General features: G+C 43.4%; 1 protein-coding gene across 2 annotated transcripts in view; it reads left to right on the top strand.

Annotated features, from left to right (window-relative positions):
- lama2 (laminin, alpha 2) overlaps positions 1 to 16,740 on the top strand; it is a 361,112-nt gene that overhangs the window by 279,181 nt on the left and 65,191 nt on the right. For both annotated transcript variants that reach the window (XM_069886986.1, XM_069886987.1), the window contains exons 41-45: positions 2,461 to 2,563; positions 12,724 to 12,840; positions 13,146 to 13,331; positions 16,165 to 16,319; positions 16,403 to 16,546. In XM_069886986.1, coding sequence (XP_069743087.1) covers positions 2,461 to 2,563; positions 12,724 to 12,840; positions 13,146 to 13,331; positions 16,165 to 16,319; positions 16,403 to 16,546 — 705 coding nt within the window. The remainder of the gene's footprint in view (positions 1 to 2,460; positions 2,564 to 12,723; positions 12,841 to 13,145; positions 13,332 to 16,164; positions 16,320 to 16,402; positions 16,547 to 16,740) is intronic.

Here is a 16,740-nt window from a genome sequence, read left to right on the forward strand (position 1 = left end):
AGCATATAAGAGCAGGGATATAATGTTGACATTCTAGAAAGTACTGGTGAGACCTCACTTAACATACTGCGTAGAGTTTTGAGCACCTTGTTTGAGAAAAAAATCATGCTGGTGTTGGAGAGGACTCAAACAAGATTTACTAGAATGGTACCAGGAATGAAAGGGTTAGCATAGGAACAATGTTTGTCAGCTCTTGGACTGTATTTGTTGGAGTACAGAAGGATGAGGGGGAACCTCATAGAGACATTTCAAATGCTGAAAGGCCTGGACAGAGTAGATGTGGCAAGGTTGTTCCCCATGGTAGGGGAATCTTGGACAAGAGGACACAGCTTTAAGAGAAAAGGGCATCAAGTTAAAAAGGTGTAAAATTTTCTTTAGTCAGTGGGTGTGAGTCTGTGGAACATATGACCACAGGCAGGTGTAGCAGCAAGGTTGCTGGGTAGATTTAAGGCAGAAATTGATAGGTATTTGATTAGTCGGCATCAAAAGTCAGAGGAGAAGGCCAGGGAGGGGAACTGAGTGGGTGGATGGATCCTCCTAATGATAGAAAAGCAAAGCACACAGAGCCAGTTGGCCTAATTCTGCTCCTTTATCTTGTGATCTTGTGACCAAGATTGAGAGTTGTACGAGAGAGAATAACTCCTGGAGCAAAAAGAGAAGCACCCACAGGGAGATCACTGAATAGGAAAGTAGCTTGTGGACTCATCTATGAAAGGGGATCATTCAGTTCATCATATTTTTACTCAATCAAATCTCTTGGTAGGGGGATCAACAGCCAAGGGTCCTAAATTTCAAATAAGTAGCAGAAGGAGTAGTGACAGAACAGGGTGGGGGGGGTTAAAAATCATCTCAAAAGTGTTGGCGGTCTGGAACTCCATGTCTGAGTAGGTGGTAGAGGGAGAAATCCTCATCTCATTTAAATGATACTTGGATAAATTCCTGAAGAGCTATCAGCTGCATAGTGACAGACAACTGCTAAAGGTTAGGACAACATTGTAGCTTATTGTGTAACTAGCAGAGACACAATGTGCTCCATAAGAACCTAAGAAATAGGAGCAGGAGTAGACCATCTGGTCTGTTTAGCCTTCTCCGCCATGCAATAAGATCATGGCTGATCTGATCATTGACTCAACTCCACTTACCTACCTTTTCCCTATATCCCTTAATTTTTTTTTAAGTAAAAAAGCTATCTAACTGAACCATAAAAATGTTTAATGAAGTAGCCTCAACCGTTTCCCTGGGCAGAGAAGTCCACAGTTTCACTACTCTCTGGGAAAAACAGTTTTTCTCATCTCCATCTTAAATCTACTCCCCTGAACCCTCAGGCTGTTTCCCCTAGTTTTGGTCTCACCTACCAGTGAAAACAATTTTCCTGCATCTTTCTTATCTACCCCTTTTATAATTTTATGTTTCTATAAGATCTCCTCTTATTCTTCTGAATTCAAAGTGAGTATAACCCCAGATGATTTAGTCTTTCCTCGTATGTCAACCCCCTATCTCCAGGTTCAATCTGGTGAACCTCCTCTGGAGTGCCTCCAAGGCCAGAATATGGAGACCAGAACTGCACACAGTATCCCAGATGTGGCCTCACCAGTACCTTGTACAGTTGCAGCATGGCCTCCCTGCTCTTGAATTCAATTCCTCTCGTGATGAAGGCCAACATTCCATGCTGAATGGTCTTTTTCAGTTGTGTAAATTTTATATTATTCTCTCCATTCAGTGCCATTCATCTGCCCCTTTCCAGTATTCCTGGAAATATTTATTTTGAATAATGGACTAAGTTAAGTAAGTGAAGCAGAAAAGTAATATAATTTGTACAGATAAATATTGTTAAAGTAGCACACTGTTTCATTTGAATGCACTGGCTCAGTATTGCTAATGCCGCTGAGAGCGTGTTTTTAAATTAGATAATATCCAAAGTAGTTGAGTAAATTGAGTGGAACTGACTCAAATATCTTTCATTGTTGCACTCTTAATGACATTCATCAGTTTGGATGAATTATTTTGCATTACAGAAATGATATCTTTAAGGTCCAAAGCTGTCAGATTTGTGACTTAGAAGTTTCTGATCAATGCTCCTGTTGTCAGTAACACTCCATTGATGCAAACCTCACCCAAATGTACACAATGGTATTCTTCCCTAAGCCAAAACTGATTTATCTATTAGGGAGAGAAGAGTTGTCGAATTGATGGAGAACCATCAATAAGCCAAATATTTAATGGCAGATGAAGAATAAGATTATGATTAAGTGAAAGAGAATCACAGACAAACATCAAAGCAGAGAATGCTATGACCTGTTATGTGTGTGGCTGCCCAAAGGTATATCAACAGAATGTTAACATTTTGTTCTGACAAAATCAGCAATACCATCCAGAAATGTTGTTGGACAACATCTTCAACTTGATTGTACACCTGTAATTGTGGTCCTGTTTAACTATGGCTTGTGTTCCTTCTATCAGGCATCAGGTCCAAATGGATCTTTGAAGGATACTGCCAAGAGCTCATTACAGGCAAGCTTTAAACAGTTGAATGACGCCCAGCGACTGGGGACAGATATAAAAGGTAAGTTTTGGGTAGATGGGACTATTTTAAAGTAATAGAAGCAAGCTGAGATATTAGGTCACAGAATTATTATTTTACCACTATCTGCTTTAAAATATGCTTAGCATAGAAGAAAACATGTTAAATTTCCTGGTCATTTTGCAACATTCTGTATCTGACCAACCAGTGTCTGCCATGTGTCGAATTATATCCATCACATGCAATACTAGATTTAGAGCAATGTCAGATAAATTGTTCCAAAGCCCCTTGGTAGCAAATGGTAGTGGGGATTCCTCAGTTGTCTAGGACCTCACAGTGCATTGTTAGACTTTTCATTTACATTTTTCAGACACTGCTGACCACTTGATCACTTTTCCCTCTCATCCCACCTCCTTTGACACTTGTCCATCTTTATTCCCAGACCATTGATCAGTTGAATGTACCCTGAACTTCTCAAAGGCCCAGGCTTTGACCACTGCCAATCTAGCTGATACCTCCACTTTGAGTCTAATCCTGATTTCCTCTTCACCTGGCTATTACCACATGAACAATCCAATTGGCCATTGACCTTTTGTTGTCCCCCAACTCTTTGATTGATGTTGTGATACTTTATTGCTTGGAGGTCCTGAATTTCAAGCCACCACTGCTCAACCCCGCCCCATCCTTTGTTATTGTCAATATCCTCAGGTTATAGACAGTGGCCTCTTTTTCCTTACCAGATTCCAAATCTCCCTGTTACCTCCCAATCTTTGGCCTGATGACTCCACACTGAACATCAATATCCATGTACACTAATCATACATTAATCCCATTTTTAAAAATTCTTCTCCATCTTCTCATCAATTCTTCTTATAGGCTACGACTTACTTACACACTAGGGCCTATTGACCTACCAACTCACATGTCTATGAGATGTGTAAGTAAACCCATAGTGTCACCGGGGTTTAAATAATGAAGTCTGCAGATGCTGTGGTCTAATGCAATGCACAAACATGCTGGAGAAACTCAGCAGATTACACAGCATCCATTACAAGCAACACGAGAAAAGTGCAGATTTCACACAGGGAGCACCCAATGTCCGGTCTCTGTAGCTGTGAGGCAGTTATTTGACTAAGTGTGTCTCTGTAGAGTCCACACCCACATTCAGTTCCCTCTCATACAGAGCACATTTTTGATGCTGACAGCCTTTGCGATTCATTGGGCTCAAATGAAGCTAGTAGCAATGGAACCCAACCAAAGCAATGAACATGGCACTGCAGTAACTACCACTCATATTCCTTGGACGTTGTCATGTATAGAGAGAATGCTGTCATGAAAGAAAAATTAAGCCTCTGGAAGCATTAATAGCTCAAGGTTAAAGATGAAATAACATAACATTTATAAAATATAATAATATAAAATACATTGAGGGTTAAATGACGTCTGGAAACCCTTCATACAATGTGGCTTGTGCTGTCTGTAAATTGTAAATCAGTGTCGGAGATACCAGCAGAAGAGACGTCATGATAGAATGATCCACAAAGATGAAAGAAATGTTCTCTCTGATTAAAAAAATGTTTTCTTTGCTAAAATCGATTGGGTGGGAAATTTCTGTCACTATCTTACTTGATATATTTTTAAATCAGAACGACCATGTTTTGAGATTGAAATTTAAAAATTGTGTGTTGGCATATCACTGCTCATACTGGACCTAATGAAATTTCCTGATCATGTGGCGCGATCCAAGATTATATACAATGTCATATTTATGAATTGCCATTATTTAGAGCAGCTTAATACTCAGCATCTGATGTGATAGGGTGATTATCATTGTTAGTGTTGAATATTATTCTACCTTATCATCAGGCGATGATCTCTAAAAGGCCTTAGCTAATAAACAGCCTTTCTGATGCATGTATGTTCCTTGCTTCTGAAGTACCTCTTAACTAAAGCAATTGCCCTATTAATAACTAAAGTGATATCTTTGTCAACTTTGCTTCTTGATGACCTGAATTTTTCTAAATCTCCCATCTATATTACTGAATTCTCATCTATGGGCTCATTATTATCTTGTGCCAGAGGAATGAAGAGCCTGCATTATAGTACAAATAGATGGGTGGAGATGAACTTACAGGTGGTGGTATTTGGTACAATTGCTTCTCTGGGAAACAGAGCTATCTTTCATGACATTCCGTTTCAGAATCTTGTATTTTTTATAGGATTATATCTCAGAACAAAGAACAATACAGCATATTACAGGCCCTTCAGCCATCGACGTTGTGCCAATCCATATATTTCCCCCAAAAAAACCAAAACCCTCCCTACCCTCTTAATCCTCTATTTTCCTTTCATCAATGTGTCTGTCTAAGAGTCTCTTAAATACCCCTAATGTTTCATCCTCCACTACCATCCCTGGAAGGCATTCTAGGCACCCAAAACTGTAAAAAAAACCTACAAAGCACTTACCCATGATGTTTCCCCTAATCTTCCCTCCCTTCACTTGGTGCATATGTACTCTAGTGTTTGCTGATCCTGTCCTGGGAAACAGGTGCTGGCTGCTCCCTCAATGACTCTTACAATCGTGTAGACCTCGTTCTTCTAAATCCCATTGGGTAGAAGCTTTTCTTATTCAAACTTCTCCCAAAAATAGAGAGTCCAAAACTCCATGCAGAACTCTGTGTGAGGGTTGACAAATCAAACTCAATTATGCCCTAACCCAAACCTGCACTCACTCTGAATTCAAAGTACTGTTGTATACTTTCCACTGTTGATACTTTCCAGCAATAGTTAAAAAATAATGATTAGAAGTGAGAACACATTGAATTTTTGCTTTCATTGCCGAATGGTTCTTTATTATTCCATTTAAGATCCTCAAACTCAGTACTGGCCAATTTCCTTGTCTCATTACCCAGTCATATGATATCAAGTTCAAGTTTATTTGTAATCCGATTATACCAGTATAACGTGATGAAACACCATTCTCTGGACCACGGTACACAACAGTGCAAAACATGCGAGCAGACGTAACAAATTTACGGACAAACAATACACATACACAGTACGTATACTAAAATAAATATTGTTAATAAATAGTAGAGTCACAGAGAACTTTAACAGTCATTCAGTATTCTCATTTCCCATGTGAAGAAGCTGTTCCTCACTCTTGTGGTTCTGACTCTGATAATCCCGTATCTTTTTCCCGACGGGAGAACCGTAGCCGGAAGATGCTATGTGCAGGGTGGTAGAGCTCCTTGTTGATTTTGTAAGCCCTCTTTAAACAACAATCCTGGAAAATCCCATCGATGTGTGAAAGGAGATCTCAGTGATCCTCTCTGCAGCTTTTATGGTCTTGTGAATTGACCTCCAATCTGACGCTGTACACAATGGTACCAAACATAGAACCCTTGTAGAAAGTTGACAAGTTGGTGGCTGGTATCCTTGCCCACCTCCATCTTCTCAGGAAATGCATCTGCTGTTGCATCATCCTGACAAGTGAGGAGATGTTGTATGTTCAAAATAGGTCACCCCATAAGTGAAATTCGAGCAACTTGGTGCTCTCCACGCTTTCTACTCCCGAGCTATTAATGTGCAGTGGAGAGTTGTTTTCCCTGGTCATCATAAAGTCTACGATCATCTCCTTTCCCTTGTCCATGTTGAGACTCAGGTTGTTATTTTTGCACCATCTCACGAGATTTTTCACCTCTACTCCGTAATGAGACCTATTATTATTGCTGATGTGGCCCACTACTGTTGTGTCATCTGCAAACCTGATGACTCTATTGTAGCTGGATCCAGTGATGCAGTCATGGGTCAGTATCATGAACAGGAGCAGAGTGAGCACACAGCCCTGATATGCGCCAGTGCTCAGCGTGATGGTGCTCGATGTTCTGCTGCCAAGTCAGACACACTGTGGTCTTTCTGTTAGGAAGTCCAGGATCAGTTACAGATGTTGAGGTCCCAGCAAAGACAGCTTCTCCAGCAGCCTCTGGAGTAGGATGTATTACACTCTGAGCTGATCAATGAATAGCAGCCTGGCCTATGAGGCATTGTTCTCCAGGTGGGACAGGACAGAGTAGAGGAACAAGGCAATGGGATTATCATTGGAATGGTTCCATCTGAAGGTGAATTGAAATGGATCCAGTGCCACTGGGCGGTAATATTTGAGGGTTACTGTCATCTGCTGTGGTACCAGGAAGATGTGAGCTACCTTGAAACCTATGTGGACAATGGACTGCTGCAATGATAAGTTAAGATCTCATAGAGTACTCCATCAGTTGGTAAACACAGGCCTTTGATACCCAGCAGGGTATGCTGTCTGGTCCCATTGCCTTGTGTGTGTTTGTCTTGGATAGGATCCTCCCCATCTCAGCCACAGCTACACAAGGGGCCTGTTCTTCAGGAAGAGAAGGAGCTTTCTTTGACATCAAACTGTGCATAGAAGATGTTCAGTCTATTTGAAATGGAGGCATTATTGTCATTAACTTGCAAGGTTCTCTTGTGGTTTATTATAGTTTTGATCGCTTGCCACATGTGCCTCATGTCACCGGTATTGCATAGCTGTCTTTTTGCTTCCAATTGCATGGGAAAATGCATCTTTGGTTGATTTTAGTGTCAACTTGTCTCTTGTCCTAAAGGCAGCATCGCTAGCCCTGTGAGTGCACAGACCTCTGTGTCCATCCATGATTTCTGGTTAGCCCTGGTTGTGTAGCATTTGATCTCTGTGACATCCTCAATACACTTTCTAATGTAGCTAGTCAATGAGCTTGTGTACTCATCTATACACAGCTCCAGCCCATGATCTCGAAGCAGTCCTGTAGCACTGCTGTGACCCTTCACTATTCCCTTCCCTCTCCCTCATAGCTACGTCCTAATCTCCCTGTGAACTGGCTTAGTTCATTTTTCCAGTGGTCTCTATCCTAGGGATAGCAGACGGATATGTGATCCAAGTGTCCAAGATGGGGGGCAAGGGACAGCCATGTATGCACCAGGGATGTTGATGTACATTTGATCTAGAGTTCTCTCTCCTCTGGTGGTGAAGTGAACGTGAAGTTGAAACTGTGGTAGAACAGTTTTCAGGTTGGCGTGGTTGAAGTCTCCAGCTATAATCATGCAACCATAAGGGTGAGATACCTGAGCTTCACAGGTGGCACCATAAAACTCCTTCTTGCTTCACCTTCCTTTGTTGAAGATGGAATGTAAAGTGGAGCAATCAGTGTGGTCATGAATTCCCTGGGAAGTTAGAAGGATCTGTATTTCACCATCAGATACTCTCCCTCTGCTGAGCAGAGACATTTGTGCACTAGTTCTCACTGATGTAAATGCACAGACCCCCTCCTTGAGTCTTTCCAGAAGCAGCAGCAGTTCTGTCTGCCCTGAAAGAGATAAGACCATGTGGCTAGAGTCTATAATCTGTAATCACCAGAGCATAGCAGCCCTGCAGTTATTGTTCAAATGCAGCCTCAGGTAATCCATTTTTTTTCTCTAGAGATCTTGCATTTGTAAAGTTGTCAGGAGCATGGGCCTGAATGAGTTAACTCTCAGTCTAACGCCAATGCCGGCCCTCTTGCCATGCTTCTGTCTTCTTGCACTGCACTTCCAATGGCCTCCCAAATGTCTCCAGCGGTCTGCTCCATGGTTTACTGCAATCTGGCTCTCTTCCTTCAGAAAGTTAAAACCACTCAATAACTTACTAGTCTGATCTTCCAGTTTAAAACTAATGCATGGCAGAAATAACTCCATTGTAGGGTGATCAATAACCACAAGAAGACTTGAAGCGAGTGATTAAAGGCTTTAATAGCCTGAAACATCAGGCATGTCTCTGCAGGCTGTTGGCCTAGATCCATAAATGGTATGAAGGGAGGAGACCAGGGCTATCAACCTTTATTGGGAATCTTATAGGAAGAAGTTCCAGGGTTGGAGGTGGGCCAGGCTGTACAGTCGAGTGAGGTCACAACTGCTTAACTGTGTTTGTACACATTCACCTTTTCTTTTTGGATAGAGTCCGGTGGGGTGAAATGGGATAGCATCCATAGTTACCGGTTGTGTAGTCTTTAATAGTTCACAGATTCAGCCAGTCCAGTGGCTTTATCCATCACTGTGATTGTGGACATAAGTGGCTTCATTATCAGCTTCTGTGGGACGGTGACCTGTACGGCAGGCTGAATGTCTTGGGGCTGAATTATGTTTGTCTGAATGGGTTCCAGTGGGGTGTAGAGGTGTTGGTGGTTCAATTCATGGTTGTAGGGTTGGTTGAGGCGGAGGCTTGAGGGGTCGTGATGGTGGGTTCAAGTGGTCAATTGTCTGGACAGTAGAAAGGGACCAGCTGGTTGCTGATGAGGGCTTTTGGTGCACCTCCTCTGTCAGGGCCCCTGCTCAAACCAGATCCCGGGTGGACACTGTGTCTTCCCGCCTTCTGGGTACTGTACTTGGGCGTATTGGGAGTTTACATGTAGAAGGTGCACTTCCTCGACAAGTGGGTCTGCCTTGTGGGTCCTAACATGTCTGCAGAGAAGCACCAGCCCTGGGGTCGTCAGCCAGTCTGGCAGCATGGTTCCCAACGCCGACCTCCTGGGGAAGGAGAACAGTTTTTCATGTGGGGTAAAGTTCGTAACAGTACAGAATAGGGACTTGGTGACGTGTAGGGGAGATGAACATCCCTTTTGACTTGAGGGCCAAGAAAATTGCTCTCCAGATCCTGCTATTCTCACTTTCCACCTGTGGGGGTTATAGCTGGTGGTCCTGCTTGTGGCTGAACCCTTGGACAGGAAATATTGGCGTAACTCCTCACTCATGAATGAAGACCCCCAATCACTGTGAATGCAACTGGGGTATCCGAACAAAGTGAAGAGGTTGCGAAGGGCTTTAATAACCATGAGCGTGCTCTTATCCAGGCAGAGAGTGGCGAACGGGAAGCATGAGTACTCATCCATGATATTCAAGAAGTACAAGTTCCAATTTGTGGACAGAAGGGGGCCTTTGAAGTCCATACTGAGACATTCAAAGGGGCGAGTGGCCTTGATCAGATGATCTCTCTCTGGCCACTAGAAGTGTGGCTTGCACTCCGCACAGACTGAACAGTTACAGATCAGCTCCCTGATCTCCTCCACCAACTAGGGGAGGTTGCGGGCCCTCATGAAGTGGAGAGCCCAGTGACCCTAGGGTGGCAGGCTATTGTGGAGGGCTTGGAGGCATCGGGTGGCTCATTGAGCTTCCCAGGCCAGTTCAATACTCCACCTCATGATCTTGTTACTTTTAATCTTCCCCCGCTGTTTATTGTTAAACATAAATATGACGGCTCTGTGGCCCGTCAGTAGGGTGAAGGGCCTGCCAGCCAAACAGTGCCTCCACTATAGCCTGTGCCACCTCCTCGATGGCCGAGTGCCTGAGCTCAGGGCCCTGGAGGGTCCAGGAAAAGAAGGACACAGGCCCGCCTGCTTGGTTCAGCGTGGCAGCCAGGGTGATATTGGAGGCATCGCTCTCCACTTGGAAAGGGATAGATTCATCGATGGCGTGCATTGCTGCCTTGGTAATTTCATCCTTAATGCCCTCGAAGGCCTTACGGGCCTTTGCCAATGGGGGAAACGTGGTGGTCTTCACCAGGGGGTGGACCTTGTCAACATAATTGGGGGCCCATTGGGAAGAACCCTCGACACCTTTTCAAGGCCTCGAGGTTTTGGGGCAGTGAGAGTTCCAAAAAGGAGTGCATGTGCTTGGAGTCGGAAACAATGACGCAGTGCTCCACCCTGTACTCCAGTATTGCCAGACGCTAGGTGTTGTACGTGCACTTTTTCTGGTTGTATGTTAAGTTTACAGCTTTAGTGGTGGCGCGGAACTTCTACAGGTTCGCATTATGTTCTTACTGGTTATGGCCACAGATGGTAACGTTATTCAAGTACAGATATGTGACTTTTAATTTATTGTCATCCACCATGCAGTCCATCTTCCTTTGGAAACAGACACCCCATTTGTAAGGCTGAATGGGACCCACAGGAAATGGTGGAGGCAACCGTTGGCCCCAAATGCTGTGTATGGATGGTCCTCCGGATGGATTGGGATCTGATGATACACCCACTTGAGATTGATAGTGGAGAAGACCCTGTACTGGGCGATCTCATTCACTATGTCAGCTATGCGGGGAAGGGGATAGGCATCCAATAAGATGAACCTGTAAGCAATGACCATTCAGTGCTTCTCCCGACTATTAATCACTATCACTTGTGTACTCCAGGGACTGTTATTGGGCTCTATAATGACTTCCGCTAGCATTCGCCTTACTTCAGCTTTTATAAACTCTCTGTCCCTGGTGCTATATTGCCTACTTTTCACAGTTTGCATTTGGGGTGAGGTTCTGGAACCGGATGGGGGGGGGGGTGATGGGGGTGTGCAGGGACCCAAAGAGTGGCCAGATTGCAGATCGGGTGCCCTGGACGGTGTTCCAATGTCTGATTGGCTGTGTTCGGAGAGGTGGGTGGGCCATGCAGGAATTTATTGTTTCTGACCATGAGAGGAAGAGGCCCAACAAAGCGCATCAGCATGCTCTTAAGCTGGCACTGGAAATCCAGCCCCAGTATGACTGGTGCGCAGAGGTGGGGCATCACAAGCAGCTTGAAGTTTTTATACTTTGTGCCCCTCATAATTAGGGCCACTGTGCAGGACCTGTGGATTTTCATTGAGTGGAATTTGGATGTTAGAACTACCTTACACTTTGCAGGGGACACTGCAAGGGAATAGCATTTGACCATGCCTGGGTGTATAAAACTTTCAGTGCTCCCATGTTGAATATGCAGCCCACGGTATGACCGTTTACTTCAATGTCCATTATGGATCGCTTCAGTTGGTGTGGCCTATTCTGGTCCAACACAATGGAGGCCAGAGTTAGCTCATTGTCGGAATCACTACTGCTGTCGTGTTGAGATGGCTGCTGATAAGATGACCACCCTGGAGATTCCGAAGATGGCCACCACTCTGAACCTCATGCAGTGGAGTCCAGAAGAGATGCCAGACGTGACATCATCCCACGTCATCTTCCTCTTGTTCCTGCCGTTCGGTTCTCGGCTGCTGGAAGTGAGTCCGAAAGTGGGTTGATCCTAATTGATGACGCGGGTCATTGCCTGCACGCGGAGCTGCTGGAGGAAGGTTTAGAATGGCAAACCTTGGTGTGATGCCCCATCCTCCTCCAGTTCAAGCAGTTTGCGCTACAGGCCAGGCAGTACTTGGGTGCTTGGTCTGCCCACAGTAGTTGCACCTCGTGCTCTGCGGCGGCAGCGGCAGTCAGGGCCGCTGAGTCCCAAGATGGTAGCACCTGTGCTCCCCACCTGGTGACCTCGTGACATGCAGAGTAGGCGTCGGCATACTTCTGAGCTGTCTCAAGTGATCGAGCCAGCTGCACAACTTCCATTAGGGTCTGATTGCCGTTCTCCAGGACTTGCTCGTGGATGTAGTTCGAGTGGAAGTCGGCCACTAACCCATCGCAGATGAGCTCCTCTTGAGAGACTACCATGGTCACATCTACACACCAACAGGCTTGTCCCAGCTCCCTCATGTCCCTCACAAAGTTGTCAATGGAGTCACCAGAGGCCTGGCGTTGGGTGACCAGCAGGTAACCTGCATACATAGGATTCATGGGAGCACCAAAGCAGGGCCATCGTACTTTTTGCAGTCCTGTATTATTTGGTAAGCTCAGTGGCGCACCGATGAAAGGTGCAGATCGTATTTGTCTTCATTTGAGGAGATCTCATGGTGCCTCATGCAAGCCTTTAAACAGTGCAGCCACATATCAAACTTGATGGAAGCCTCTGGATCCTTGGGGTCAGTCTCCAGCTTCTCCACTTGGATTGCTTTGTCCATGACAAATAATCAGAATATTAAATTGTAGCGTGATCAATAACCACAAGCAGACTCAAAGTGAGTAATTAAAGGCTTTAATACCCTGAAATGTCAGACATGTCTCTACATGCTACTGGCCCAGATCCAAGGCTGGTACAGAGGGAGGAGACTAGGGCTATCAGCCTTTATTGGGAATCTTATGGGGTGGAGTTACAGGGTCTGAGGCGGGCCAGCCTGTACAGTCAAGTGAGATCACACCTGCAAAACCATATTCATCAAAAAAATATTCAATATTAGCATTAGAAATGTGCAAGCAAATACTTTGATTAATTCAATATGATCACCTTTTTTTTAAAAAAATGCTTTTTGCTTTTCAGAAACAGAAGTTGACTTGAATAGTTTACAAAATAGGCTGAAGAATGGTGCAACAAAAAATAAAAACTTGCTTAAAGATTTAAACAATACTCTTGCAAAACTCAATGCCATTCCCACTGGTAAGTCTGGCAGATATTAAAACCATGTGTAGTTTCTCTTTGTGGATAAGATTTACAACCTTCATCATTCAGAACTAATTCATAATTTTTCATTTAATTATGTGTCATAAACAAATCAACGGATGTACATTAGAATTAAAGCAAGGTCAATCTGCAGGCTCTTGGGTGAAGCTTTTCAACAAGAATAAAACTCAGTAAAGCAGCCCTTTAATGCTTCTTTTCTGTTCATTGTTTACTTGTCTGAGCTGATGCCTTATTTACATGAGCAAATACAACAAAGCTTTGTGCTTATATCTATGAAACAGTCAATGCAAGCATCAAGATACAAGCAGCAAAAGATAAAGCTAAACAGGCAAATGATACAGCAAATGCAGTGCTCGCAGAAATAAAAGACTTGAACCAGAATTTACTTGGACTGCAGGACAACTGCAGCAAATTGAGAGAAGATGTTGCCAATGCAAATGCTGCCATTAACATTCCAGCCAAAGCAAGTAAGTTTTCTTTCCATTGTTCATGTGTGTTAGCAAAAGGTGCAGTTCTTTGCATCATTTTCAAATACAGTACATTCCCGATTAACTGAAATACTTAAGACCGGACGTTTTATGGTTAACCATTTTTTTCAGATAACCGAGAAATAGCTTTAAGCAGCCCAGTAGCATCGGCAAAATACTTGTATTAGCCGTCACTGATCCCCGACACCTCCCCACCGCCGTGGCCAATCCCAGGCACCTCCTCATTGCTCATGGATGGTGCCAAGGGAGGACATCCGCGGGCATTGCCCTCACAAATGAGTTTTTGTGCCTCCCACCTGCACCACTAATGTCCATAGCGTCACCATGCAATATAAGCACGTGCATTTGACTGTTACGTTGGAAGGAGTGGTAAGTGTGACGGCAGCGCATGGAGGATGTTCATAGCAGGTGTGGCACCCACCTCTCTCTCCCCTCCCCCCCACCCCCACATGGTTATCCTAATTCCCCCCCCCCCCCCCCGATTAAACTTGTTCTGACTCTGCCACTGCCATCGCCGATCCTACCAGGGAGCCCGAGCTTCCCACTCCTGTCTCAGTCACTGATCCCCGACACATCCCCACTGCCGTTGCCGATCCTTCCAGGCAGCCCAAAGTCCCTGCTCCTGCCTGAGAGGCTGCTCTCCTGGCTGACGCCAGAATAGCAGCAAAACAGGTACAGTGGAGGGAAAAGAAGAAATGGAAAGAGAGGGGATGGAGTTACCGGAAATGAGGACAATCTCCCCATGTGCTGCCTGACCTGCCGACTTTCTTAAGTTGCTTACTGATGGCTCGAGATTCCAGCTTCCTTCTCTGAGCCAGCATCCAGCCATTCAGCGTCTGTCTTCCCAGCTGGTTCTGAGCTCAGTTGTTACCAAACTAGCACTAACAGCATGTCAGAACCCCACATGGGTGAATTTTTTTCGACTTGTGACATCATGTTGCTGTCGAAAAATTTTTTGGATAACTGAGAATTTCAGTTGTGGTTTTTGGATAATCAGAAATGTACTATAGTTCTTTGTACTTTTTATAATACAGGATACACAAAAAATAATTTCCTCCCCTATATAAAGTCTAATGGTGTAATAATTCTAAAGGTTTTATATATACTGTATAGCTGACAGTGGAATCTCAACCTGATTTTCATTGAGCATATTGCCAAATATAGTTCTGTCCTTTTCTTTGTTCATTTGTGCAAAGTGGGCTTCTATTGTCCTGGATCTTACAATTTCTGCCTTTGCCATGTTTTTCTGGCAGTGAGTTCCCGATACTTAGCACCCTATCTTCCTTTTAATCCTTCTACAAATGGCTTCAATCACTCCTTCATGATTTTATTTACTCCTACGATAAAAGAAGTAGAGTTGCAGTGTATAAATCTGCAAGGGGTCTCGATCAAGAAAATAAATATCTATTTCTGGTCCTCTGTATTTTATAAAGGCCCATCACAATTTATGCACCTTAACATCTCTTCAGCCTTCTCTGATCCAACTTGCCCCATCTTATCCAATTTATCCTCCTGGCTAAAATGTTCTAATCTGATAACATCTCTTCTCACATCTTTTATTTTGTGTTCTCATTGCAGTTATCCTGTCAATTTCTCTCTTTAAGTCCTAATGTGATCATCTCTCCTTCTCTCAGTTCATGTTGATGAATCTTGTTTAACCTCTCAAAGAACAACTCTGAAACCGAGGTCAGGTCACCGCTATAACAGGGCCTGTTTCTGTGCTGAAATGTTCAATAATTCTGCCCTTTTCCTACCCAAGTCCTGCTACCTTCAGTGATATTTCATGACTCCTTTTTGTCCTCTTGATATCTTTCTGAAGCACTCACTGATTGTACTTTCTATACATTCAACGGGCCTCCCCTGTTTTGTCGATTCATACAGTTAAACAGCACAAATGGACCTTTCAGCCAAACTTATCCATGCTGCCCAAGACCCCTTTCCACATAAATTGCATTTGCTTGCATTTCGGTCCATGCCCCTTTGAATTTCTCCTATCCACGTGCCTGTCAATTTTTTTTTTAATCTTGGAATTATTCCTGCAACTTAGGGAAAAATTGACCTTCAAAACCTCATTAAGTCTTTCCTCTGTCCCTTGATGTCATGGGTTGCTGTTTATGTTTTTCGTTCTTATTATTGGCACTGAACATCCACCTTTATTAAATAGCAACTCACCAGGCACATTCCAAGGTTGTTAAAAGTCATGTAACATTTCCTCTATCTTTCTCTCTTGATCTACTGTACATCAGATTATCTTTCTCAAATTTCCTAGCATCAGTCCAGTCTGAATCTTTCTTTTATTTTAGAATTCCTAGTGAACATGCAGACATCACAAAGTTTACAAATCCATGCTGCCAGTACAGCTAACTTAAATTTAATGAATGGCAAAAGCTAATCTTATCTCTGCCTGAATACTAATTTGTGCTCCTAATAAATGAAACTCATGAATTTTTTTAAAATATCTTGGCTGTGCTGGCATGCTGGAGTCCATCAGCTCCAGAGACTTGGGTTTGAACTTGACCTTGAGTGTTGCCCTCTGTGATGTTTGTGCATTCTTCCTATGTCCATGTAAATTTCATCAAATCGATCTGTTCTTCTCCCACATGCCAAAGGCATGCCAGTAGCCATTGTGTCAGTTAATAGTCCTGCATGAGGGATGTTGGAGACATGCAGGGAAATGGGAAATAATAGTAATGGGGTAGCTCCCTTGGAGCCTGAACTTCGTTGGACAAAAAGGTGACTTTTATCTCTTGAGAGGAAAAGATAATTCGACAAGAGGATATCACTGACCAGTTGTTTATTTTCTTGTCTGCAGTTGCTAATGCTTATATGAAAGTTAAAGAATTAGAAGAAAAAACGGATAGTTTACTGGATAAACTGAAACCTATCAAAAATCTTCAGGACACGCTAGGAAAGAACATTTCTCACATCAAAGAGCTAATAAATCAAGCTCGAAAACATGCCAACTCTGTGAGTAACAGGAGCAGCATATTCAGTGTTTTCCTCTCTCATTCCTGTCTTGTTTCACTCTGTAATTGTCCTCATTGTTTCAGATCAAAGTTTCAGTCTCGTCTGGTGGAGATTGTATCCGCACTTATCGACCAGACATAAAAAAGGGGACCTATAATTCTATCATTCTGAATGTGAAGACTTCAGAGCTCGAAAATTTACTATTCTACCTTGGCAGTGCCAAATATGTGAGTATTTCTTCAGAACTTATAATGGAATTTTATGTCATTTAATTTATTGTCTTGAAAGTAAATGTTAACACTAAACATAATTTTTTGGATGATAGCCTGAGTCGTGTGCAGTGTGACTAATATTGGTGAAATCCATTGTCACAAATGTGACATACCTGATAACTGAAGATTAATTTTTTTTTAACTGGCAT

This window comes from Narcine bancroftii, chromosome 6 (genome assembly GCF_036971445.1).
Source record: "Narcine bancroftii isolate sNarBan1 chromosome 6, sNarBan1.hap1, whole genome shotgun sequence".
Lineage (NCBI taxonomy): Eukaryota > Metazoa > Chordata > Chondrichthyes > Torpediniformes > Narcinidae > Narcine > Narcine bancroftii.